Raw genomic sequence first — 27,590 nt, forward strand, 5'->3', positions numbered from 1 at the left:
CAGTGTCACTATCACTGCTGTGGGGACATTGTCCTTGAAATCCTGAACTTTTGAAAGTGATCAAACACTCCTGTCTGTTGTCATTGCCTTGTTTATTAGCAATAACTGTAAGGTATTTTTTTAAAGCCTGAATTGTAATTTTGGTTTAAAAATATTGTTTGTCTGGACAGTATTTAAAAAAGGATTTCTGTAAGACTCTTTAGTAAAATCAGGTCAATGTTTCTTTTTAAATTTAGGGTTTGTATTGATTAACAAAGGGTTTGTTGCATTCTTGTGGGTTCATCTCAGAGCAATAGATGACCCAAGTTTGATACACTAGAGGAATTGGCTGGATATTTGTAGAGCTCAGATTCCATGGGATTAATCATCCACTATTTACTTCTTTTTGAGTTGTTCTTCAGACTCACTTTTTGGCAGCTCACCTGAGTTAGGGAGCTGTTAAGACTTTTACTAAGTCGGGTGAGAAATCATGTCATAATTGACCAGGGTTGTTGTTGGCCACTTTCCAGGATGCCACATCCCAGGGATGGACAGGGGCTGGATGGGGTTTGGAGCAGCCTGGGACAGTGGAAGGTGTCCCTGCTGATGGCAGGGGTGGCACTGGATGGCCTTTTAGGTCCCTTCCATCCCAAACCATGCTGTGATGCTGTGATTGCATATTTTGAGAGCGTTTTGCTAAGCCTTTCCTACTTAGTGGGTATTTTCATGGATGTAGTTTGTACAAGCAAATAATCTCCTTTAAGGATATTAACGACACTTTCCTGTTCTTAGGTTGTGAGGGAGCTGAGCAAATACACCAGTCAATTCCGGGTCCTGGCGCTGAGTGCCACCCCAGGCAGTGACACCAAGGTGAGCCAAAGCTACCTGTAGTGTTGCAATAGTCAGGGTTGAGTGGAAGATGTTTGGTACCAGCCTGAAGTCTGTAAGGATTCCACATCAGGACTGAATCTCTTCACAGTCCATTACTTGTTAAGGTTTTGTGTTTTTCATGCTATAAACCATATATTATTTATTTGTGAGGGAGGGGAGGAGCTGGGATGGAATTCCCAGAGAAGCTGTGGCTGCCCCTGGATCCCTGGCAGTGTCCAAGGCCAGGCTGGACATTGGGCTTGGAGCAGCCTGGGACAGTGGGAGGTGTCCCTGCATGGCAGGGGTGGCACTGGGTGGGTTTAAGATTCCTTTCAAACGCCAGCCATTTGGGATTCTATTTCCTGCCCTTTCTTTCATTTTTCATCACAGGTAGTGATGAAAGGGTTCCTTTTCCTTACATTGTATTTAATCGCTGCTAAAATATGGAAACAGTTACTTTGTTGTTGTGGCTTCTCTGCCAGGCTGTGCAACAAGTTATCTCCAACTTGCTGATCGCTCAGATAGAGATGTGTGCTGAAGATTCCCCAGAAATTCTGCCTTATTCTCACGAGAGACAAGTGGAAAAAATTGTAGTTCCACTCGGGGAAGAACTGGTAGAAATTCAGAACACTTACATCAAGGTGAGTGGCTGCATTTCCTTTTTGGTCAATATTTTATCATCTCTGTCTAGACTTGCAGTGCTTTATAAAGGCAACACTTTCCTTTTAATTAACTTTGATTTAAGGTAAATTGAGCAACATGGTTTAAACTCTAGCAGCTGCAGGTTTTTTTACACCAGTGGTACTGGTTATCTTGCAGTAACTTGAAAAGTTCAGGTGGAAAACTTGCAGCTGAATTAATTTTCTCACCCTCTTTTAGGAGTCTTTGCAAAATTGACAGCAGACCTGCACTGAGGTTTCTGCATTTGGCAGAATTCAGCAGTATTAAGATGTTGATAATACCTTGTGAAATCTGTGTGTGGACTAGGAACATTTTCTGTGGTTAAGAATATTCTTTATTAAGAATATTCTTTAGAGCTTTAAGTCATCTGTGAGTGTAATTACTTCTCCTGGACTTTTTTCTTAATTGATTTCTTTTGGGATTGTTTTTTTTTTTTTTTTGTTACTATTATTTTTCTTCTGAGAGCTTTTTTTTTCTTTTTTTTTTTCCCAATAAGCAATGCCCAAATCTAGGTGAGATTTTTGGAGAACTGTTTGTTAGTCAATGGTGTCTTAATGCTCTGTGTCTTCCCAATAAGGTGCTTGTAGGCAAATGATTTTACATGAAATATCACTTTGAAAAGTCTAAAACATCTGCTCTTTGCTTGGTGAGAAGCATAAAAAATTAGGATTAAGTTATAGTATCAGACTGTTTGGCTCAGAATATGGTTTTGGTTCAAGTTGGATGATTTTGGTGTAGTTTTGTGACAACCACTGGAATGCAAACTTGTGAGCGCATCAGCTGTTTTCAACCCAGTGACCTGAGAGTGTATTTAAATGAGGAACATATTAAATGTGTGTTTAAATGAGCAACTTCCACTGTTAAATATAAACTCTTAAGTAGTTTTGCATCACTGCAGGTGCCTCTGAACACTCTGTTGGGTGCAGGGATTTATTTTGGGGTGTTTCACTTGGGATTTAAGCTGCACTGAGCACGTTGCTTTGGCTGCACCAGCCTGGCACTGTGCCTGCAGTGGTTGCTGTTTCCTTTCTCTGCTCTGCTATTTGCATTTGAATTGCTGCTGCTTTAGCTGGAGAACACAACTTCTAGGAACAGCCAGGCTGAGAAGGGCTGGTTTGCAGTGTGTGAGAAGGGAAGTTGGCTCCTGGGCTCAGGATCTGCATCCTGAAGTGACCACTTCTCATCTGGGGCTGAAATGGCTTTTGTAAAACCATTTTACAAAGGCAGCAGAGCAAAAGCACCTCTGTCTGCTCCAAGAACGAGAGCCAGGTGTCCTCTGCACAATAAAACCATCTCTTTAATGGTGACAAACAGTAAACAAGACAACATTTCAGTGTGGCTGAAGGACAGTGTAAAACAGCACAGCGCAACAATGCCAGAGGAACTCTGTTGAGATGTCTTTACATACAATAAGCAAGGCCCTGAGTATCACAACAGCTGGAATAAACTTTTTAGGCACTAACTCTGGTTTGGAAAATACACAGTATGCAGGATAATGCATCTCTGTTAAGGCTACATCATTTAATCTTCCAAAACTAGGGGTGAATGCTGTTTTGTTACCTCCTTCCATGAGTGGAAACCTAATAACTTCACATTAAAAGTGAAAAATCCACGAATGGCTCCCAAAGCAGAGCCAAGGGTGGATAACAAAATACCTGTTCCTGGGCAATCCTGCTTGACATGATGTTTTCAAATCTGAGCAACAGTGATGTTTGCTTGGCATTCACTGGTGTAACAACGAAATAAACTGACTTGTGTGTCAGCTAACCACTGGAATTGTTGGTCCCTGTGCCTGTGAGGGCCAGGGACAGCTCTTGGTACCATTTTCCAAGCCATAAAGTGTATCTTCAAACTGGAGCTTAAGTAGGTTTTTTTTTTCTCAGCAGCAGAAGCTATCTAACAGAAGTCAAAATAAATAAATACTACCTGGGAATTCACAGTTTGCCATAAAGAGCAGGGAATGCTGGGCTGCAGGTGGGATATCAGCACACTCAGAGATCTGCTCACAGGGCAGGGATGTTTCTAGAATGTCACCCACGAGGGGCTGGGCTGCCTAGGGACATCAGACACAGCAGGTGCTCTTGCAGGAGAGGTGGAAAATGTAAATTATGTACAAAAACTGGTGCTCTGTGGTGAGAGGATTTCACTGCATCCGACATCTGTTCTGCCAAAGCATTAAGAGAATTTCTCTAACTGGCAAAAGCAACCAGATAGCAGAAACTTCTTTAATTTGCCATAAAATCTTGTCAGAGGTGAAAATTATTTTTATTTGCTCTTATAAAAGTTTTGGGGAGGGTATGCAAACAAAGCCTTTTATTTAATGTCTCCCTGGCCCCTCTATTCACCTCAAGTTTTAAAATATTTATATTGTTTTTCTTTAATTAAGAGCTTTTAGTTTAATACTGGCTGGCATTTGTTAAGTTTTCTTTTCCCAGGCTGCAATTCTGCATTGCATTTTAGTTGGTTTGGGATTTTTCCCCTTCCCACAAAAACTCTTGGTTTGCCTGTGTTAAAACTAAGGCTTTTGTGTGTCTTGTTTTTCTTTTCTGTTTCCATTTCCCCCTCTCCTTGCTGTTTCCCAAGGAACCTCCATGCCCAGCAGGCACCAGAGGGCACCTTGGTCCCACTTCAGCCAGGGCCACTCTGCTGCTGCTGCTCAGGGAGAGGGTTTGTGTTGAGCACAGAGCCCTGTGGGACCAGGAGGCTTCAGATTCTTTTCCAAGTGCTCCACAAATCCATGTTTGGAGTTATTTTTTCACCCTGCTGTGAGTTAGCAGTCGCTGGTTCTGGTTGGTGATCTGTGTGTTGGAATTCAAGAGCACAGGAGCTCTGCTGAAACCCTAAATCCTGTCCTCAATAAATAATGCTGGTGATGCACTCAGTGAATTTTTTTATATAAAAAGACATTACTTCTATTAAGAATAAACTCTACCATCATATCAGTTCGGGGAGACATTAGGGAGGGATTTTTGGAGAGCAAAATTGTTTGCTACCCTGATTCTAAAGTGCAGTAGGTGCTCTTGGGCTGTGTGGGAATGTTGCTCCCAGACCTTCTGGGGGCTCTGGAATGTGGGAGCTGAAGGTTTATTATAGGGGTGAAGGGCAAAACAAGCAACAAATTAGATATTGGGGAGGAAAAATTGTCACAGTGAGGGTGGTCAGACCCTGCAGGACCCAGAGGGGCTGTGGACTCTCCATCCCTAGGGATGCTCAGATCCAACTGGGATGCCTGGAGCAGCCAGCTCTGCTCTCAGCAGAGGTGACAGCCCAAGGTCACGCCTAGCTGAGGTTTTCTCTGGGAATATTTGTGTCATTTATAGCATTAACAGTGTGGGAGTGCCAGAGCAGCATCTGAAGCACTGAACAATTCACTCCAGCTGCAGCATTTTAGCATCCAGCAAAGCTGTGAGGATAAACTGTTCAGAAAAGTGGAGTTAAAAATAGCCAGTGTCTCCTTAGGAATGCCAGAGCCAGTCATGGGATTCCTGAGGGGATGTGATGAAGGTAACCCAGAATTTTGCTATCAACACTTGCATGAGCAGCAGGGCTATGGTGCCTTTTTGGTCTCTTCCCCAGACTCAATGCTTTGGTTGGCTGCTTTCTGAGGTGAGCACTGGGCATCTCTGTGCCACAGCTCTCTGCACTGGCTTTTCCTTACTCCCTGCTTTAATCCCAGGGGTTAAATCTGGTTCTTTTCAGGAGCTAAGACCTGAAAGGACATTCTTTCTGTGCCTGTGTGAGGTGGGTTTGGTGTGTCCCACTGACCCCAGCGGGGTTTGTGCAGCACCAGAGCTCCAGGGTGTCCCCAGGGAGCCACAAGCAGTCTAGGGATGCCAACAAATGGATGAGGGGAGAGATCTCTGCCTCCCTCCCCTCGTAAATAGAAAGAGAAGGTGAACTAACTTTTAAAGTGCTAAAACCCTCCATTAAAACTGTGTAAAAGCTGTCAGGTTGCCCTAGAGATGTGTGGGGTGGCTGAGCTAGGCTGATCCTTCCTCAGCCAGCTGCAAGCCCCACTCCTGACCATTTTGGGGGTCTGCCAGCTGGGCTGCCCCGATTCACCTGGGAGGCTGAGGCAGCAGAGCAGCTCTGTGGGGCAGCAGGAGCTGGGCAGGAGCTGGGCAGGAGCTCAGGGCCGCTGCAGGAACCAGATCTCGTTGTGGCGGTTGGCGGCGGCGGGGTTGGTGTAGCCGGCGATGATGAACGTGTCCCGCAGGCACAGCTCGGGGCTCTCCAGGATGGCTGCCAGCAGGTTGATCTCTCTCATGATGGAGTCCTCGTTGGTGGTCCCTCGGAAGCTCCTGCAATGGTCAATTCATTATCAAGTTCAGATCGAGCACAGCTACATCCACAGCTCCCTGCAGCCAGGTCGGGGTGGCTCTGCTCCCAGGGAACAGGGACAGCCCTAAGCTGCACCAGGGGAAGTTTGGGATGGACAGCAGGAAAAAGCTCCTCACAGAAAGGGTGGTTGGGGATTGCAATCATCTGTGCAGGGAGGTGGTGGAGTCACCATCCCTGGAGGTGTTTAAGACAAGATGTGGCACTTGGTGACTAGTTGACACTAATTAGGTCATAGGTTGGACTCGATCTCAAAAGCCTTTTCCAACTTAGTCAATTCTGTGATTCTTTTTAAAATCCACTGTTTTTCCAGACCCTAAATTACTTGGCTGTGTTTCACCAATGGTACTGACTGTGATTGATCCCAAAGAATCCTTTCTTAGAATTTTCTGTACCATGTTAGACACTTTATTCGTGACTACGCAGAATAGTCTGAGGGTGTTTTATCACACGTTTCCAGATGTATCATTTTACCAAGTAATTGATATGTGATGATGATGAGAGACCCACAGGGATTATCCCAACCCCAGCCCTGCCCAGACAGCCCAACAATCCACCCTGTGCATCCCTAGCAGTCTCAGGCTGTGCCCATTCCCTGGGCAGCCTGGGCAGTGCCAGCACTCTCTGGGGGAACAACCTTCCTTAATATAAATTAGTAACCATCATTTCCTGACCATTCATAAAACAGGCAGCATTTCCAAATGCTTAAAATCAAGTTTTACCCTTTGCTCCCTTGTACAAGATCTACAAACCATACCATTCCCAGACTGAGAAGTGCCCCTTTTCCCGTGCTGAGCCGAGCAGAAAGCATTGGTTACCTGCTGTAGACAATGGTGGCAGGCCACTCCTCGATGATGATGTCAGAGTCGAAGGGGTGGGGTGGCTCATCCTGCAGCACCTCGGGCAGGTAATAGGCCACTGTCACCGCCTGGCTCATGGCTGACTGCGCCTCGTTGGTGTGCACGATGGTCACGATGGGGATGGTGATGCCCAGGTACAGCCCTGGCACACACAGAGGGGGGAGATGGGTTAGCAGACTCAGGAGATGGGGATGGTGATGCCCATGGTGATGCCAGGTACAGCCCTGGCACACACAGGAGATGGGTTAGCAGACTCAGGAGATGGGGATGGTGATGCCAGGTACAGCCCTGGCACACACAGGAGATGGGGATGGTGATGCCCATGGTGATCCCAGGTACAGCCCTGGCACACACAGGGTGGAGGTGGGTTACCACACACAGGAGAAGGTTTGTACACTGTGCTTGCCTGCTGGATCCATAATGAATCACTGAAATGATCCCATGGGGTTACTAAAACTAAAAGGAGTTATTTTGGGATAGTTTAGACAGTGGAGGGATGTGTTCCAAGCTGGAAGTAGCATTTGGAAGTACCAATGAGCCCCTGGAATAGAATTCCCAGAGAAGCTGTGGCTGCCCCTGGATCCCTGGCAGTGTCCAAGGCCAGGTTGGACATTGGGCTTGGAGCAGCCTGGGACAGTGGGAGGTGTCCCTGCCATGGCAGGGGTGAACAGGAGGAGCTTTAAGGTCCCTTCCAAACCAGTCTGTGATTCCATGATTTTGCTGTGCTTTGTAGGTTGTTTGTGTGTGCAAATGTTTGTGCATGTGTGTCCAAACCACAATATTTGGTGAGCTCTCCCATCTTCATGTAGGGCACGGAGTTTGCCTTAAATCCTTTCCCTCCTTAAAAGGGTTGTGTTCATCTTCAAACTGACCTTGTGTCGTGGTTTAAATATTTGGGAACAAAAATAAGGGGCTGCTTTGTGCATTCATTGAGGGGTTGCTGTTTATAAAAATGTTGCAGTATTTTTGCAATGTTGTGTGTTTGGACTGCAGGAGGCAGTGATGGCTGACAGAGGGAACTTTGCTTCTGTACAGTTTGAAAAAACCCTGCAGTTTTGGAGCTAAATTTACCTTTAAACCATGTTAAAGTGTTAAAAGAATGGGATGAGCGTGGAAAGTACCTGATGAAGGAAAAGCTTTTGTGATCAATGTTTGTAGATCTTTGGAAAGGAATTGACTCAATTACAGCCCACAGACTATTACAGCACAGAGCACTGGGCATGGCAAAACCTTACAACAACTGGAGGATAAAAAATATGAGAACTGATGTCTGCAAGTGGAAACCACATTAAATTGGATTGGAAACCAGGTGCACATTTTACAGGCAGGCCCAGCTCTCAGGGACACACTGGATTTGCCATTACTTTGAGTTAAAACTGGATTATCTTTCTGGAAAACACGCTTCAACCACAAATTTTCCATGTCCATTGGGACAGGGACAGTTTAATATCTTGAACTAAAGGGAAGGAGGCAGAACACTGTGGTCCCTTTTGGCATCACAGTCTGACAGGTGATTTCAGGGCTGCTGTGAAAATCAAACCCCTCAAACCTTATAGCAAATGCCAGATTTGAGAGCTTGGAGCAACCTGGGATAGCAGAAGGTGTCCCTGCCTATGACAGGGGTGGCACTGAATGGGATTTAAAGTCCTTCAAACCCAAACAATTCCATGATTCCTCTGATTTTTCTGGCAAGGCTGTATTATGGAAAACTATCCCCACAGGGTGGTATATTTTGGAAAAGCTAATCAAAGCATCTCCCTAGTTAGGAGAAGCTAAAGCAGAAATACAATTTTCCACCTACTGTAGGATTGAGGTGCCAATTACCTGAGGAATTCTGCTCACAAATGTACCTCATGAGCTTCATGAATCCAAGGCAGATGCTCTGTTCATACTGTTTCTCTTTCATTTTTATGCAGGCCCACTTGGCTTTCCCATACTGCCTTTTTTCATAGAGCAGATCTCCCAGCTGCAAACACAGAGAGCAGAATTTGGGGTTTTAGTTTAATCATCTCAAAACCTCGAGCAAACAAATACAAGTTGAGCACAAGAACTGCATCTTTTTTCAGCTGTTATGTTCCTTGAAAGGAACATTAATTTCATCCTTCCTCCTATAAACCAAGGAATATACTGCTGATTTTGGATCAAAACTGACTTCAGAATTTTCTAGGTAGTTCTCCTTTAAATTAAGGAACTGTCATCTTTTGGACTGGCAGTATTAAACATTTAGTTGCATTTAACACTGAATAACCTTATTTTTTAGGTGCAGTTGTTACAGTAATACTGAGACATTGCTTTCAAGCTTTTCATTGCAACATAAAGAGTCAGGAGTCCCAAACTGTTGAGATGAAACACACTCAAATGATGGTATTTATAAACATATAAATTTATATTTATATAGATCTATTTTAAAGCAATGGGACCAAAAAGTCCTCATGGATGGTCAGTAAAGGTTTTCATGGTTTGTTGATTTAAGGTCAGACTCTGGTTTGCACATTTCCTGAGCTGGAAGGGATTTGCTGTGCATCAATTTCAGTTTTTTATTAGAGGATAAGATGGGTTTGCACATTGCCACTTTGTTTGATAATGATCCATGAGACAGAAGTACATTTTTGGTTTTAAATTCAGATGTTCATCTCTTTCAAGTACTCTTTGCTAAGGCTTCATTAACATGACTGTGTAAAGGATTTAAACAAAATGGGTATTTTATTTCAAATGTCAATGTAAGAGAGGTTTGTGTTAAATTAATTATGTCACAAAGGGTGTAATTCTTGGCCATTTTCTGGCTTTCCTGATAGCTTCTACCTTGCAAAAAAGAAAATTACAGTGTGAGATGAGGTGAGATTATAGGGTGAGATGGGAATTACTCAGTTACAGTGCTTTGCACTTGATGTTCAAAATCCTAAAGGGTTCAAAGGATTTGATAAGGACATTTCTGGGAGGTGTGAATGCTAACCCCGTTTGCAGCTCAGTGGGAAGGGAATTTACCTTCTCCTTGCGCTGGATGAGGGTGAAGGGGATGGTCTGTCTCTCCTGGGGGTTGTTGTTCCTGGTCAGCTGCTGGATGGGCTCTGCCATGTCTGCAACACAACCACACAGTGCCCCTTGAGACTGCAGGCTGTGAAAACCAACTGAAATGTGCTTCCTTCCTGTCGCTGCTGAGCCGCCAGCAGAGAAAAAGACCCGGATTCTCAGCGTGGCATAAAAAAGAACACTTTTATTATTTGATTCCAACTTATATAGATTTTTCAGAGGTCACCCAGATTGGTCAGTCAGAAACCTCCCCCTAGGCCTGACTGGCCAGGCCTGAACTGTCCAAATCTCAAGACACTGTTTTCAATAACATCCAAACTTTATCTTTGTTTATAAAACACAGGAAAAAATTCTCATGGGAAAGACCTGTGCTAGCCACACCTTCCTTTGGGGAATTCCTTTGGAACTGGTTTTGTTTGCTCTTCACTAGGGAAGGAAGAAGCTTTTCTAGGAGAGGTTACCTGGATTCTGTCTCTGGGCTGTTAGGAACAGGTTTTCCTCTCCCACTCCTGATACTTGCAGCCATCCCAGTGTCCCTGGAAAGCTTTTGGTTGTGTCCCATTCCCTGGCTCTCTGACATTCCCAATTCTAGCAACTCTTTTGCTGTTGGATCCCCATGAAGTAAATTAAGTTGGCTGCTCTTGTTCACAGGCTCAAGGAAATGCTGCTGTGGGAATTAATTTCCAAAGGATGTTTCATGTCTAAAGGTGTATTTATAAACCGTGGTTGCCCTGACATCAATTCTGGCTGAAGGTCATAAATAAATTCTGCTTAGGAGTTGATCCCTGCCTGACAGCCTGGGAAACCATGGCTACAAGGTCAGCCTTAGGAATGGAAAGTCTCTCTTCCACAAGAGTTGGTCCCTTGCCTTCCAAAGCTGAAGTGATAAAGGCGTTTGTGTACTTAGAGGATTAGAAACTCAATTTTATGTGCAGCGTTTGACCATGTGGGTGTGAATTCCTGCCCTGCTGCCTCATGGTGTGCACTGGACATGCAGCAAAAGGACACATTTCAGCTCCAGAGCCCTTGTTCTGGGAGTTTGAAGTGCCTCAGGATCTCAGTGGAAGAGGCAGGGTGATGGGAGAAGAGAGTATTCTCCATGTTTGAGAGAGGAGGAGAATTAACATGCAGGAGAATTAACTTGGCCGAGGTCACTTAGTAAATCTGTAGCTGAGCTGGGAATCAAACCTCCATCTCCTGGCATCCAGTCCAGGGCTTTATTCTTAAGGCTATTTGGAATAATAAAGATCCTTCAACAAAGGGGAGCAACAAAATAAAGGGGAGAAATTTGGGTTAATTTTAAAGATTTTTTCTTTGCAATATGTCACTGGGAAACGTTTAAAATGTAACTAATAACTGACATGTAAAATTGATCTCTTTGGAGGATGAGGGAAAAACAAAAGTAGATTAGGGTTCCACAGTGAATTTTCCCAGAATTAGGAAACCTTTCAGGACTCTAGAAAAGTTAACACTAAATTCTTTTATAAATAATATAATTATTAGAATGATAATAACCTTGTATGTAATAATATAACCTTGTATTATTCTAGCTTGTTTCTTGTAACTTTACTGAGTGACATAGAGCAAACCTTCGATGATACAGGAACTAAAACATGGTTAAACTCTGTTTTTTATGTGTTCGCTAGACTTTGTATCCCTCCTAATGGATCCTAGGAGCTCTGCTCACACTAATCTCACCCTTCTTTCAGCACGTTAATATTCATTGTTAGAGCATTACAGAGCTAAGATGAGACTTTAAAGTGTGACTTTAAAAGAAGGGTGAGCTCAATTTGCTGTGCTGGAATATAGAAAGAGGTTTTTAAACAAAAGTAACTCAATATTGGCAATGTGCAGTGCAGTCTGGTGCAGGTTTGGCTCTCCCCATCTCGGGGAAGGTGAGTTCCCTGAGCAGATCTCTGAGCAGGACAGGGCAGAGTTAAAGCTGAGGCTGAGCTGAGCTTCTAGTGACTCTCTGCTGCTTGTTCTCTGACTCATCAGTCTTTCGGATTCTCCAGTCTTTCTTAAAATTGAAAACAACTGATTTCTGACTAAGATGAGCCTGGGAGCCTCACTGTCAAAAAGCAAATCGATCCTTTACTTGTTTACTCTGTGCCCTTTTTAAATACAGCCCTCGTTCCTTAAAGAACTGACTTTTGGGATGGATATAGGGGATATTCCTAGGAAGAATCCCTTTGCAGGTACTCAGTTTAATACTTAATTAAGCCTGAAAACTCGCATTGATCCTTTCTAGTATGACTAGATCAGCCCAGTGCTGCTGCAGCTCTTCCGTGTGCTACGGAGAGCTTTGCATGGCCTCGGGCGAAGCTTGAGCTCTCTTTGGTGTCTCAGACTCGCACCGGAGTTTGCTGGGTGTTCATCGCTGTCCCCCAGCCCGTTCCCAGGCACATCCCTATCCCCAATCCTGCATCCCGAAAGGATAGTGGTGTCTCAGACTCGCACCGGACATTGCCCCAGCCTGTTCCCAGGCACATCCCTGTCCCCCAGCCTGTTCCCAGGCACATCCCTGTCCCTAATCCGGCATCCCGGCAGGATGTTGGTGTTTGACTCACACCGGACATTGCCGGGTGTTCTCTGCTGTGTCCCCCAGCCCGTTCCCGGGCACATCCCTGTCCCCAGCCCCTCATCCCAGCCTTACCGCGGGGCACATCCACCTGGTGCCCTCTGCCCACGCTCTGCCAGTAGCTCAGCAGCCTCTCTTGCTCCTCATCGTCCATGCGCTCTGCCGCCTCCTCCTCCAGGCTGCTGCCGTGGCTGTGGTAAGCCGAGTCGGGGCTTTCCTCTGCCAGCCCGTCCAGCTCCTCCAGCGTGATCGCGGCTGGGCCGGCGGGGCCTGAGCCTCCCATGCGGCACCCGCCCGTCTCCATCCCCGGCACCGCTCCGGGCTGGCGCTGCTGGCACTGCCCCGGGCTAGCTGTGCCCCGGTACTGCTCCGGGCTGGCACTGCACTGCCCCGGGCTGGCACTGCCCCGGCACCGCTCCGGGCTGGCACTGCTGGCACTGCCCCGGCACCGCTCTGGCACCGCTCCGGGCTGGCACTGCGCTGCCCCGGGCTGGCACTGCCCCGGCACCGCTCCGGGCTGGCACTGCACTGCCCCGGGCTAGCTGTGCCCCGGCACCGCTCCGGGCTGGCACTGCACTGCCCCGGGCTGGCACTGCCCCGGCTCCGCAGGGCTTTATCAGGGCGCTGGGGGCGGGAGGAGCCGCGTTAGCCCGCCCAGCGCCGGCCGGGGATGGAGGGAGGGAGGGATGGAGTGATGCTCACTCGCGGTGCCTTCAGCCGTGCTGCACGGACTTACACGAGTTGGTGCTCCGAACGTTTTCCCGCTCCGTTCCCTTTTCCCCAGCTGTTCTCACAGTGTTTTCCTCACCTCTCTGCATGTCCTGTTAGTCCTTCTTGATCGTGATTTGATTTTATTGCTTTCATTTTACAAAGGAGGTCCCTGAGGTCTTTCCAAAATGTTAGGAGTGCAAAAGCCATGACATACTTTGTTACTCAAGTCCAGCTTTGGAAGTTTTCAGCTGCATATCTGGTCTCTGCCCAAGGAGATCTCTTCCCAACTTTGTGCAGTTGCTCAGGCAGTTTGAGTGAGTGAAGGAGATGAGCAGCCCTGTTATGGGATGGATGCAGCAATTACAGCAGGATCTGGATTTGAATCAGGAGTCTGCATGAGCTCTCTGTGTTGCTGTCTTTCATTCTAAATTTGACATGAAATGACTGTTGGCCCCTTCTGTGCAGGCAGGAAAGGGGAATCTCCAGGCGTTTAGGGGTTTAGAATAATAGGAAAGTAGTCCTTTTGCATGCACTGTTGATGCTTTCAGGGAAAGCTGGAGGTTGGGGATGTGATTGTTCACTCCACGATGTGATGTTTCATCTGTCCCTGCTCCTTTCCCCCTTTTTCTGGTCAGTCCTTTCCTCAGGCTCAGCTTTGCTTCCCCAGCCTCAGGGACTGAGCTTGCTGTGAGAATGAACCATGAATTGCCTTAAAAGATGAGATGTGTGAGTCCTGAGTGTGCTCCTGACAGGGCAGCCCAAAATCCTGCTTTTCCTAAGGAAATTGGCAGATGGAGGAGCAGCTGCCGGTGGGAATGTCCTGAGAGGGTTTTTTTGGGATGCAGTGGGGGGGTTTGGGGTGGTGAATCAGCACCACAGCCTCTGGAATTCACTGGGAAGGCAAATCCTGGAGGAAGGCAGGATGTGCTGCCTGCTGCAGTGTCTGGGTGGGTGCTGATTGCATTTCACAGGCAGCTGCCCACAGCAGCACCACAGGTTTCCTCACAACAGGGGATTTGCTGGCACTGACCACATCTCCCTCTCAGATCCTGCTGAACCCTCAGTACCTGAGGGGAGGCACAGTGGGAATCCATCCTTGCCCCAGGTAAATCCCACATCACACGACTCCAGTGCTGTGGATAAGGAATTTTCCATTCAATTTTGGGTTATCAGTACCAAGGGAGAGCATCCTGCCTCTTGGAGATTTCTTCCAACTGGTGTTCCTGTTTGAGGCAACATGTGGAGGTTCTTTTTCTGCCCATCCTGCATAAATAGCTCATGGAAAACAGTCCCATCTCTTTTGTTCAAGCATTAATTACGAGAATTAATAGCTGCTTAAATGAAATTATTATAAGTACTTATTACTATAAGTACCAAGCGTCTTTGCTGGAGATGAGAGAAAAGACAAAGAAAAAAAGCTGAAAAAATAGTTTAAAATCACAGCTAAATTTCTCTATATGTGACAAATGGCACAGATTATTGACTATGAGAAAAAGGCTGAGAGGAGTTAAAAATCCTGTTTTAAAAACTTCTACGAATTACTCTGTTTGTATTTGTCTTTGATTTCTGATGAGCTCAGTAATTACTGCATTTGATAGAGTACTGAAGATGTGATGGTCTTTGTCTGGATAGATAACAGAGGAGCTCATTGTTACTGCAGGTGGAAAAAGCTGATTTTTATTGTATTTGCTGAAGTTTTTTTCCCCAAACGTGTTAATTTTGTGTAAGACTGCTGGCTAATTACCAGCCACTCTTGAGATAACTCAGTTTTGGTAGTGCTGTGTTCTTGGTGCTTGGTGAGGTATTCTATCTCTGAATGTAATAGAAAAAACTAATATTCAGCCTTAAAAATTTGAGATCCAAAACATCCTCAGTGGGATGCTCCTTTCTGTCTGACACTGCATGGCAGGTTGATATAGAAAAGCCACTTCTTTCTCAACATTTCTCAAGTAAACAGTAAAACTGTTCTTGGTGAAATTAGTTGAAAAGTAAAAAAAAATGTAGGTCTTGTTTCATAACCTCTGGCAAATGAAAAATGCTGTGACAGGAGAAAACAGCTGTTAGAAGAGGACAAAGTATTGGATTTTTTTGGATGGATCTCAGCTTCCAGGGAAGAAAAGTGGTTTTGCAGTGTGTCTCATGTCCCTGCAAGACTGGGAAGGGTGTGAATGAGTTAATATAAATTACAAGAACACTTTTGGTGGTGCCAAGGTCATTACTGGGCTGATCAGTATTGGGTTTGAAGAGAGTGACAGCATCAGCTAAAACCACCCTACCCTGCTGTGCCCCTGTTGCTTTCCTTTTTCTACTGGCCAGGTGAGAAAAGATCAGGAGGAAACTTGCAGAAAATACTCTTTTCTCCCTGGTTTAGAGTTTGTTTGTCACAACTCTGAAGTTTTACAAGAGAATAACTAAAACCGAGTGTCAGTCAGAGCTCCAAAGCTCCAAAACAACCATGGTTTGTTCCTGGGAAGCTTCTGGAAGTTACTTATGGGAAAATTGGTGCACTCCTCGAGGTATCCCATTTGGTGAACCCAAACCTTCCTGGTTTCAGTGCTGAAACAAAGCAGAGATCATCCTCTGCCCTTCCCTGGAGCAGTGGAAGGCTCTGGCTGCATTCATTGTCCTGGTTTGAGGGATCCCCTTGGGATAAAGCAGTGGGACCTCACTGCACAGCCTGGCCTCAGGCTGGGAAAGGATCTCTGGTTTTGTAGCTGATTTGGGGTTTTAAGTTTTGCTTTATTTCTTGGTTTTGGTTGGGTTTCTTCTTCTTAATTTTCCCTGGCATAGCCAAGGCCAGGTTGGACACTGCAGGTTGGGATAGTGGAAGGTGTCCCTGCCATGGCACTGGGTGGCTTTAAGGTCCTTTCTAAACCAAACCAGTCTGGAATTGTCTCTCAGGCATTGAAAATATGAAGCCAGGGGCTCGGGAGAGCAGGGGAAGGCAATTTAAGCCAATGGTGATTCTAAAACCCTGTCAGGGAGGCTCCTGAGGAGGAGATGCACCTTTGGAGTCCTTGTTTGTGTCTGCTTGGTTCCTGCCAGCCCCCAAAGAACAGCCACACTAACATTTGTTTATTGGTATTTTCCTTTGGTACAGAACCCCTGCAAATCTGCCCGGCAATAATTAGGTCAGGGCGTTAGTTTAGAGCCTTTGTTTCTTATTGTGCCAACAGCAAACAGATTAGCAGCAGTTTTGAGTGAGGTGCAGCTGGCACAGAGCAGCTCCTGCCCTGTTCTCAAGGCCCCAGCTCCTGTCAGAGCTCCAAAAGCACCTTCTAAGCTCACCGTGGGTACAGAATCCAAGCACTCCTTGTGGTTTGCTGTGGGAGATACCTCGGAACACAAAAAGCCTTTGTGTTCTTGGCAGGTTCAGTGCAGGATGGGATAACCCTGCCAGTTGTCTTTTATCTGCTGGCTTTAAATCTGTCAGCTCTGAGCTCCACTTAGGGAGCTGGAGAAAGCCATGAGTGCTCCTAAGCAATTAATTGGAATTAATTCTATGGCTGTGTTTGGGTAACTCGACACTGAAATGTTTTGGAAAAGCTGAGGGGACTTTTCCAGAAGTATCTTTTTAATTAAAAATGAAGGTATGGAGGCAGATAAATGCAATCAGTGAGCAGTGCCTGGTGCTGAGTCTCTCCTAAGTAGGTTGTGTTTACTGTTCCCTGTGAGTTTTGAAGCTCCAGGTGACTGAATCCTGCTGTCTTTCATAACAGTCCTGGCTTTGTTTTGCCAGAAGGTGATTAAATCAGACAGGGGTGTACATTGAGCAAACAGGGACAATATCATTTTCTTATATATTAGAAACTAGGTCAAGGGATGAAACAGAAAACTACATGTAATGGAAATTTTTTTTTTTAAAAAAAGAGCTCTGCAACAAGTATAGGGAATAATAAACTAGTGGTGAAATAGTATACTTAGTGGGCATTAATTTTTACTGAAAACATTAATTTCTTTTCAAGAGGAACATTTATGAAAAGACTGATTCCATTTCCACTGCTTGAGACATAGTTTAAGCTTCATGTTCAGCATTTCAAGTGTCCTCATGTCCAGCTGGTTAGAGTTTGATGGGAGGCTTAGGAGCTATTCCAGTGGTATCCATTCAAATGAAAAGCACTGAGTTCTTCCTTCATGGTCAGTATTTTGGTTTATTTTGTAAATACCTTTTCCTGTAAGCTGGCACAGACATCTCTGTCCTTTTACAGAGACTTGTCAGGTACAGCCCAGATTGAAAAAGAACACAACAGTAACAAACTCTGTGATAAAACACAAAGTTCTGAATTTTAAACCCTTGAAACCAAACTACATCTTTAGTTTTGTTCTCACTCATATGAGAAATTAATTCCTTATGCATGCCACCTTCCCAGTGTCTTGCTGGGTGGTTTTGACTGTATTTTAAGAAAACAACATTTGATTTCTTTATTTATTTCCCCCTTTCCTCCAGAAATTCCTGGCACTATTGTAGCCTCCAATTGGTGTTTGCTAGTTGGTGGTGTTAGAGGTGTTAGTGGTTAATTTGGTTTAATTAATCCACGAGCCTTAATTAGAAGGAATGCCTGGGGCTGGAGTGTCCTGCCTTGCTTTCCTGGGAGCTGTGTGAGGCTGTGACCCAACTTCCCTGGATAAAGGGGAGCCTGGGAGCCTTTGGGGGTTCAGTGCCTCTGCTGGGGTGACTGCAGCTGCCCCAGGGCACAGAGGGGCACAGAGGGGCTGCATCCAGCCTGGCACCATCCCAGGGCACAGCGGGAAATCAGGGAATGGTTTGGGTTGGAAGGACCTCAAATCCCATCCAGTGCCACCCCTGCCATGGCAGGGACACCTCCCACTATCCCAGGCTGCTCCAACCCCAATGTCCAACCTGGCCTTGGACACTGCCAGGGATCCAGGGGCACCACAGCTTCCCTGGGAATTCCATCCCAGCCCCTCCCCACCCTCCCAGGGAAGAGGAGCAACCGAAGATGCACCAAAGCACTCAGAATTCCAGCTCCTGTTCTGTGATTTCCCTTTATCAGCAGCCTTTATCTGCAGTAATCTGCTTATCCTGCTGGCTCCTGTTTGCTGCTTTGGCCATGGAGTGGGCAGGGTGGAAATTCCCCAGCACATCCCCCCAGTGCAGCTCAGGCTGTCTCAAGTTTTCCTTTACCCTTCTGAATTTCTCCTTGCATTTTTTTTATTCTTTGGGGGATTATTAATGCTGTTGTCATTGACTGTGGCAATAATTCCCACTCCTTTCCTTAGGATTTTAGATTAGGTTTAGGTTAGATATTGGGAAAATTTTTTGCCTGGGAGGGTGGGGAGGAGCTGGGATGGAATTCCCAGAGAAGCTGTGGCTGCCCCTGGATCCCTGGCAGTGTCCAAGGATGAGGCTTGGAGCAGCCTGGGACAGTGGAAGGTGTCCCTGCCATGGCAGGGGTGGCACTGAATGGGATTTAAAGTCCTTTCCAGCCCAATCCATTCTGTAATTATTTTCATTTTAATGCCACACAGGTTCTGCACACAAGGTAAGAAGGTAAAGGAAGACTATCAATAAACCAAATGATAAACTAAACTCTAGCAATAATCAAAGCAAGCAGACAGTTAAACTAAGCTGTCCCTGCACTGGCAGAGCATCAGCAGCATGTGCTTGTTCAGGATATTTCTGCATCCTGCCAAGATCTGGGAATCCAGCATGGCAGCAATGCCTGGAGAGCACAAATAGAATGTTTTCACCTTGTGATGAGCACAGGTTGCATTTTACAGGTGACTTTCTTTACCTGTTGGGACATTTTCTCCCCACCAGCTCCAGGCCTGCTGGGATCAGTGTTTGAAGCCTGCCTTAGGCCTGGCTTTATTGGTTTAGCTGGATGATTTTCAGTGGGCTGAAGGGACACTAAAGGGATTAGGCATTTGTTACACTGCAGCCCTCTCAGAACACGGCTGGAGCACCTGGAAAATTTGGGAACCATGGAAGTAGCACTGGGGAATTGTGTGTCAGCTCTGGAGTAGCCTGTCCTTGTGCACTGGGATGTTTTTGGGTCCTTGGCCAAGGGGGCCAGCAGGTTGTAAACAGTGTTTGTAGGACAAATCTGATTACTGCAATTATGGCAGAGTTAGAGCTCAGGCCAAACTAAGTCTGTGGAAAAATCCTGACCACCTAAGGCTGGGAAACAAAGAGGAAAAACAGGATTAAGATGCATTAGTGCAGGTTATTGTCCTTGTTGCACCGAGGTGGAAAGCAGGTACATGTGATGTTTGAAAACAAGCTGTTTTGGGGTGGATTCTGGAGGAAATGGGACACACTGCTGTGCCTGGGCCCTCTCTGCTCGTGTGTCCCAACTCCCATCCACATTTCAGACATGCTGGGCAGTCCTTCACCCAATTCTGTCTTCTCCAAGATGAATCCAAGTGCTCTGGGATCACAATGCCATTGGGATGTGAGCAGTGAGGGAGGAGCTGCAGCCCCAGGTCCATAGCTGGGTTCCATCTCACCCTGCTCCCTCTCTGCTCTGTCACTCCTTGTTCCATTCCACAGCCCAGGGGGTTTCCCTTTCTCAGGATTATCCTGGGGGCAGGGGGGTGATCTGTGGCAAGGAGGACACAAATCCTTAGGGAATCATGTTCATGGAATCTCCTGAGTGAGAAGAGACCCCCAAGGATCATGGAGTCCAACTCCCAGCCCTCCACAGGACACCCCAACAACCTCACCATGTGCCTCACCAAATGCTCAGGAAATTAACCTAAAAACATCCTGACAATGGCAAACCTTCCACTGAGGCAGAACACCTAGTACAGGAGCAAAGCACTCCAAATTCAGCACAGTTCATTTTGAAAAAAATTGTGTTTCCAATAAAATCAACGACCAGCTCATGTTCTGTTATGTAGGATGTATAAAAATAAAATTATTCCAAAGGGCTCAGCCCCACCCTTTCACCTGTGCTGGGTTTTGGTTGCAGGTGCTGGAAGCATTTGCTGGACGCCTGATGAAGGTGGGAGTTTTATCCAGGAGGGATATTCCCAGCCTGACCAAATACCAGATCATCCTGGCCAGGGATCAATACAGGAAAAACCCCTCTGCACAGAATGCTGTAAGTTCTTTATTTATTTCATGCTATTAAAGTAGTGAATAAACAGTAATCATCCAAAATGACAAAATTTCTCCGAGGTATTTTATGTGGATTTAAGTAGATTTCTGGTTTTAGCCTTAAAATAAAATATCATAGAATCACAGCATGGTTTGGGATGAAAGGGATCTTAAAGATCATCTATGAAATCTATAAAATAATTGTCCCATGTTTCTGGATGCCAATAAAGGAAAAGATGAGCTCAGTTTAAGTGAAATTGTTTTGAGAACTTACATTGGAATAACTGACAGCCAAGTTTTCATTTCCCCCTCAAAGCTATATTCCTGCTCCTATTTTTTTTGTAAATTCTCATGGAATGGTCAAATTTCGAAAACTGGAAGAATATTGCCTAAAAACAGACTGTGTGCCTCAAAGAGAAGAGTGGGAAATCTCCTTCACTGCAAGCAAGGCAACATTTCTGACTTGATTTCACAGCCTGGGTGGATATACCAGAAATCCTTGTTTTCCCAAACACTGCTGGTTCAGCTGTCAGAGTCTGAGGGTTGAGGAGGTAATTTTGGGAGACAATAGGGGTATTTTGGAGGTGGAAGAGGCTTGCCTTCTCTGAGCACTGTGGAGTTTGTTCCCTCAGGGCTCTGATGGACAAACTGCTCCCTGGGCATCATTTTGGGCTTTGGCTCTGCTCTCAGTGTCACTGTGGTGTTGTCAGGAACCCAAATGGGATTCCTGCTCCTCAGCCATTTCCTAATTGCAGTTTTTCCTGCCCAGGGAATCCATCAAGGCGTCATTGAAGGAGACTTTGCCCTCTGTATCAGTCTGTACCATGGCTATGAGCTGCTGCTGCAGATGGGAATTCGCTCCTTGTTCATCTACCTCTGGGGAATCATGGATGGATCCAAAGGTGAGATGTCCTCAGGAGCATCCTCCCTTCCAGCTCCACTCTTCCCCTTTACATCACCTCCCTGTGGGGCTGGTTTGACACCAAACAGCCTCGAGAATGAGGGGCTGCAAATGGAATTGGTGTTTTGTTCCAATGAAATGAGATCCTGAGTGTTCCAACTCTCTCCAAAGGCTTATCCAGGACCAAGACCGAGCTGGGGAGGAACGAGGACTTCATGCAGCTCTACCAGCAGCTCCAAGAGCTGTTCTCAGACACTGCTGTGCCTCCTGAGAATGGAATTGTTGGCAAGAGCAAAGCAGGTCAGCATGCCCCTCTTAGGGACACAATATTCCTGTTGAAGAGTTGTGCTGCACTGGCTCCTGCTCTTTATTCCAGAGTGGCTTCCCAATATTCTGCCTCTCCCTCCTCCTCTCTCTTCCCTTGGTGGTTTTAGCCACTTGCAAGCAAATTTTCTATGTTTGAAGGTTTTTATTTGATTTAAAATAAAGGTTAAAATATTGTTGTTTCACTTTAGGTTTTTTTCAGAGCAACTCCAATAAAACTAACAGCACTTCATCAAAAACTGGGTTTAACAAATGTGCTTCTGTCAGCAGTTGATTGTTTTGTTCAGAACAAATATCAGGAATTTGGGTCTGACTTGGATAATTACAGTGGGAGGAAATGAAGTTCACTAAACCTTCCTGCTTGTTGCAACGTGTATTTCCATATTTCATTGCTTTATTTCCTTTACAGAGTTGGAAAAGAAAAAGGAATTTGTCTACAGCCATCCAAAATTAAAGAAATTGGAGGAAATTGTAATAGAACATTTCAAATCCTGGAAAAAGAAATGTTCTGGTGAGTACCAACAACTCAGAGGAAAACCTGGGGATGGAAACAAAGAATATCCTACTGATTTATTTCCTACTTTGTGCTACTTTATTATTGCTTTGTATATTTGTGTATTTCCCCTCTAGAACTTCACCATAAGATTTCTATGAGACAAAACTTTCTATAGATTCTCATTATTAATTTGATATAAACTGCTCTAACAGCTGCATAAAACAGGGATAGAGAATTCATTCCTGGGGCTACCCCATTTCCTGAAGAGCTACATGAACACATTGGAGGGCCTGAAGGATAAAAGTTCTGATATCCAGCCTGGGCTGAGAATTAACAACTCTGAGGCATCAGTTTGAAGTTCAAACTTTTCAGTTACATTTGCTCTCATTGTTTTTCTCTCTCCTGAGGGTCCTACACTGCAGAAAGAGAGACATCTTCTTTCAAGTGGGAAAAGTGAGGGGAAAAGTGAGGGGAAAAGCTGGGAGAAATCAGAGAAAAATGAGGGAAAAACTGGGAAAAATGAGGGAAAAATGGGAGAAATCAAGGAGAAATTAGGGAAAATTGGGAGAAATCAGGGGAAAGCAAGGGAAAAACTGGGAAAATAAAGGAAAAACTGGACAAAGTGAGGGAAAAATGGAGGGAAAAGTGAGGGAAAATGGAGGGAAAAGTGAGGGGAAAAGCTGGGAGAAATCAGAGAAAAGTGAGGGAAAAACTGGGAAAAATGAGGGGAAAATGGGAGAAATCAAGGAGAAATGAGGGAAAATTGGGAGAAATCAGGGAAAAAGTGAGGGAAAAGTGGGAAAGCATCTTGAACTTGATAGAGGCATCTTGAACTTCATTCCAAGACACTTCCCACCCAACCCAAGCTTTTCAAAGTGCCTTTAGTAAAGGTGTCTCAGATACAACACATTGTCACCATGGTTGGTGTAAATTCTCCAAAATCAGAGCATGCTGTGATTCCAAAGAGGAGTTGTTCAAGGAGGTGGATCTTGGAGCATTTTGTGTCAGTTTTTCCTTCCCATTGAGTGAGACAAGAGCTGTGCAAGTGTAACTTACGGGACAGCCTGCCCTTTTGGATTGCTAATTCTAATAAAACGTGCCATTTTCAGAGGCAGCAGGTGAAGGCAGCAGTGCAGACCCCCCAGGGGACACAAGGGTGATGATTTTCTCCTCGTTCCGGGACAGTGTGCAGGAAATTGCAGAGATGCTGGCCAGGCTCAGCCCCACTGTGAGAGCCATGACCTTCGTGGGACACTCCTCTGGGAAAAACACCAAAGGCTTCACCCAGAAGGAGCAGCTGGAGGTAAAGAGAAGAGGAGACTTGGACTAGGAATGAGTGATAAAGAGCATTAATTGTGGAAATGAGTCCTTAAGTGTTGATTGTGTGGCAGTGGTTGAGCTTTAGGTGTCTTTAATAAATTCCTGTGGAGTTCTGTGGCTTTCAGAGTATCCAAAATTATAATTATTTGGATATGAGTATATATCCAAATATATACTTTTATATATATATATGTGTACTCATATATATATATATACCCACATATGTATACACTATATATATATGTACTCATATATATGAATATCTATATGAATCTATATATGAATATATATATGAACATATATATTTATATATCTTCATATATATACTCATATATACACTCATATTTATAGTCATATATATATATACTCATGTATATACTTCTGTATATACTCATATATATATGAGTATGTGTATACATACACATATATATATATACACATATGTATATGTATATATATATATGAGTATAAAATGAGCTACCTTTTATAAATACTTGGGAATTTCATTGCACCATCTCCTTGTTAGTACTTTTTGTAAAGACCAACAGCAACTTTTTGAAGGAAGAAACTCGAAGCCTTGGGAAACGAATGTAAATACATAATGTAAATATATAATGTAATTATATTTGCATTATATTCAAAACTGCTAAATTCAGATATCAAAAAACTGGAAAAATACGCAAACACACGCTTAGGGAATTTTCTTTTTCTGGTAAGTAGGAAAGATAAGACCTAGCACTGAATTTTGATCTAGAAAAGCTACAAAAAAAGACAACCCCAAAACCATTGAATTGCTAAGTTGGGAAGATCAGTTTTAGAAGAATGCTGTGGCTGGAGTGTGAATAAGGTGTGCCTTCTTTCCTTTGGGCAATTCTTTTTGAATCGGAAAGAAACGAAAGAAAATGAAACTGAAGAAATTAGTGACGCTGGGGATTGATATTTAATCCCAGGGTGGAAGCTGGGAAATTTAAAAATTGTTATTTTGGAGTGTAAATGAGTTGTGCCCCGCAGGTGGTGCGGCGGTTCCGTGAGGGAGGCTACAACACGCTGGTGTCCACGTGTGTGGGCGAGGAGGGGCTGGACATCGGCGAGGTGGATCTCATCGTGTGCTTCGACGCCCAGCGCAGCCCCGTGCGCCTGGTGCAGAGGATGGGCCGCACCGGGCGCCGGCGCCACGGCCGCATCGTGGTCATCCTGGCGCAGGGCCGCGAGGAGAGGGTGAGTGTCGCTGCTGAGCCGCCAGCAGAGAAGAAGACCTGGATTCTCAGTGTGGCAAGAAAAGAGAGCTTTATTATTTTAATTCCAACCTATATAGACTTTTCAGAGGTCACCCAGATTGGTCAGTCAGAAACCTCCCCCTAGGCCTGACTGGCCAGGCCTGAACTGTCCAAATCTCGAGACACTGTTTTTAATAACATCCAAACTTTATCTTTGTTTATAAAACATAGGAGAAAGTTCTCATGGGAAGGACTTGTGCTAGCCACAGGTGAGTGGGGCAGGGTAGGGCTGGCCTGAGCCACGGGGTCAGCCAGTGCAACCCCTGGCCCTGCACAGACAGCCAACAATGGCAGCCTGGGCATCCCTGGCAGCCTCAGGCTGTGCCCATTCCCTGGGGATTCTGTTCAATGCCCAGCACCCTCTGGGGAAACAGCCTTTCCTGAGATCCAGCCTAAACCTCTCGTGGCACAGCTCCAGCCATTCCCTGGTCACAGAGGGCAGAGGTTGGTGCTATCCCTTTTTAGGGAGCTGCAGGCTGCCTTGAGGTTCCCCTTCAGTCTCTTTGTTCAGGCTGTTCTGGGAAACTGTAGCACAAAATCATGGAATTTTTTGGGTTGGAATAGACCTTAAAGATCATCTCATTCTACCCCTGCCATGGCAGGGACACCTTCCACTGTCCCAGGCTGCTCCAACCCCAATGTCCAGCCTGGCCTTGGACACTGCCAGGGATCCAGGGGCACCACAGCTTCTCTGGGAATTCCATCCCAGCCAGCAATTCCCAATTCCCAATCTCCCATCTCTCCCTGCCCTCTGGCAGTGGGAAGCCATTCCCTGTGTCCTGTGCCTCCAGCCCTTGTCCCCAGTCCCTCTGCAGCTCTCCTGGAGCTCCTTCAGGCCCTGGCAGGAGCTCTGAGCTCTCCCTGGATCCTTCCCTTCTCCAGGGGAACATTCCCAGCTCTCCCAGCCTGCCATGTCACCCAAAGTTAAACTGCAGATCAGCGAATCCAGGGGTTTTCCACAGGTGCAGAGGAAGGTGTGGGGTGGAGCCTGGAGCTGGCAGGGGACACTGGGAGTGCTGGTGACACCACTGGCTGTCCAGACTGGTATTTACTGGGCTGGTGACGCCACTGGGTGTTCAGAGCTGGCTTTAGTGGCTGCGCTCTTGCGTGTGAGGCTGAAGAGATCAGCTTAGGTGCAAATCCACTTTGGCTGAGTTCCTGAAGCCCAGCACTCGAGCAGAGCATCATAAATCATCTCTGAGTACAGAGTGTCCCTTGGGAAATCCATGTCCCACTGGAAATGGGTGCTGGGAGCCAGGGGATCCCACCAGCAGCTGGGCAGCTGCATCCCACAGCCCTGCAGGGAAGGGGAATGGGAATGGGAAAGGGCAGGATTTGGGCAGGACAGGCTGGGCAGCCACTGCTGCCATCACTGCTGAAAGGCAGTGCAAACCAATAAATCCAAGATCTGGGTAAATCAATTGCCAAGCCAAAATTTCAGAGTCTTGGCATTATTTCATTTATTCAGTCAATGCTGTAGCTGTGGTTTGGATTTGTAGGTGGTGGCAGGGATTTCATTTGCAATGAGACTGCAGAGAATCCAAAAGTTGCTTTGAAGGGATGAGAGTTAAAAATGATAAACCTGAGTAGAGCTTGTAAATAGATATTTTCTCATGCTGCTTATGGAGGCTGGTTACTGTTGAAAGCTCTGCTCTGTAATGGGATATAAAATAGTCCCCTAAATTCCTTGGAGCTGCACTTAAGTAGTTGGATTACTGCGTTGTCCAGATTTTCTCAGATTTCTTTGAAGCAGAACCTCCCCCACAGGTAGAATAGTAATGGTATAAATAGATTTTTTTTTATTTTTTTTTTAATGTTGAGATCAGGAAATAAATTTAATTGCAGAACAATAGTCTTGGTTGGTTTGATTTTTCTTGAGGATGTTTTTTGTGTTGTTGTTGAGTTTTTTAAGATTGAGTTCCTTTCCTGTTCTGTTAGTGTGATTCTTCCCCATCACATAAATTGCAGCTGAATAATGAATCTTCATGTATTAATTTGTGAGAATTTGTCTAGGTTTTGTGGATTTTCATTTTGTTTTGCTGGGATTTTTCTGCTTGTTTGTTTGGTATGGTTTAGTGTAGTTTTTTTTTTTTAAATCAAACCAAGTCAATCCCAGAGCTTTTGAAGACATTTGATTGGGAGAAAGGGGTCAGTGCAGGTCTGGCAGGAATCTCTGTGACCTCAGTGTTTATTCCTTGGCTCCCACATGTTCCTGGGTCAGCTGTTCCACGTGGCAACTCCCTGTGTCCAGAGCTGCTGGGATTGGGTTTGGATGTCCTGGGAAGCTGCTGGGATTGGGGTTTGGATGTCCTGGGAAGCTGCTGGCATTGGGTTTGGATGTCCTGGGAAGCTGCTGGGATTGGGTTTGGATGTCCTGGGAAGCTGCTGGGATTGGGGTTTGGATGTCCTGGGAAGCTGCTGGGATTGGGTTTGGATGTCCTGGGAAGCTGCTGGGATTGGGTTTGGATGTCCTGGGAAGCTGCTGGGATTGGGGTTTGGATGTCCTGGGAAGCTGCTGGCATTGGGGTTTGGATGTCCTGGGAAGCTGCTGGGATTGGGTTTGGATGTCCTGGGAAGCTGCTGGCATTGGGGTTTGGATGTCCTGGGAAGCTGCTGAGCCCAGCAGGGAGCTGGGAATGCCACAGGATTCCCACTTTTCCCCTGGGAAACACAGGGGAGGGAAAACTCAGCAAAGTCACGACTCTGTGCTGCTGTTAATTTGGTAATACTTGTTTGGCCATAAAAACACCAGGATTTGGCTGTTGTAGGATTAAAAAGTTATTTCTTGGAGAGCCTGAGGGGTTTATCAGAGCTGGCATTTCCAGTTTGATTTGGGGAACATCTTTTTTGCTCCCTAAAATCATCTCTGCAGGTCGTGGCTGCTCCTGTCAGACCTGGAGCTCACAGAGACTTGCAGAAGAGCACAAAAAGCTCCTTGGGGAAGGAAGATTCAGAGAGAGATCCCAATTTCCCTGCTCACTTTCCCCAGCCTTGGTTTCTCTGTTGCCCAATCAAATGGAGTGTAATTAAAAGGACTCAGAGCACTCATGACATCAGCAAAGCATCTTAGGCTTTTTATTTTTTTTGCTTGACCTCCTTTCCCTGTTTCCGATGTAATCTAATTTACATCATCCCTGTATCAGTGGCAGATTGTAACTT

The 27,590-nt window shown here is 45.5% G+C and overlaps 2 protein-coding genes across 2 annotated transcripts in view; one reads left to right on the forward strand and one right to left on the reverse strand.

Annotated features, from left to right (window-relative positions):
• The window catches only part of FANCM (FA complementation group M), a 51,801-nt gene that overhangs the window by 1,561 nt on the left and 22,650 nt on the right, over nucleotides 1-27,590 (forward strand). The window contains exons 3-10 of the mRNA XM_085060876.1: nucleotides 772-849; nucleotides 1,332-1,490; nucleotides 19,986-20,117; nucleotides 20,883-21,015; nucleotides 21,186-21,314; nucleotides 21,748-21,849; nucleotides 22,944-23,137; nucleotides 24,166-24,372. Coding sequence (XP_084917002.1) covers nucleotides 772-849; nucleotides 1,332-1,490; nucleotides 19,986-20,117; nucleotides 20,883-21,015; nucleotides 21,186-21,314; nucleotides 21,748-21,849; nucleotides 22,944-23,137; nucleotides 24,166-24,372 — 1,134 coding nt within the window. The remainder of the gene's footprint in view (nucleotides 1-771; nucleotides 850-1,331; nucleotides 1,491-19,985; nucleotides 20,118-20,882; nucleotides 21,016-21,185; nucleotides 21,315-21,747; nucleotides 21,850-22,943; nucleotides 23,138-24,165; nucleotides 24,373-27,590) is intronic.
• Nucleotides 2,803-12,776, reverse strand: LOC146435721 (heme-binding protein 2-like). The gene is made up of 5 exons (XM_085060896.1): nucleotides 12,415-12,776; nucleotides 9,714-9,805; nucleotides 8,553-8,694; nucleotides 6,687-6,870; nucleotides 2,803-5,831 (listed from the first exon to the last, which is right to left on the reverse strand). Exons 1-5 carry the CDS (start codon nucleotides 12,641-12,643, stop codon nucleotides 5,660-5,662), a joined length of 819 nt encoding a protein of 272 aa, XP_084917022.1. The 5' UTR covers nucleotides 12,644-12,776; the 3' UTR covers nucleotides 2,803-5,659.

This window comes from Lichenostomus cassidix, chromosome 5 (assembly GCF_008360975.1).
Source record: "Lichenostomus cassidix isolate B80296 chromosome 5, HeHo_3.0, whole genome shotgun sequence".
NCBI classification, from domain to species: domain Eukaryota; kingdom Metazoa; phylum Chordata; class Aves; order Passeriformes; family Meliphagidae; genus Lichenostomus; species Lichenostomus cassidix.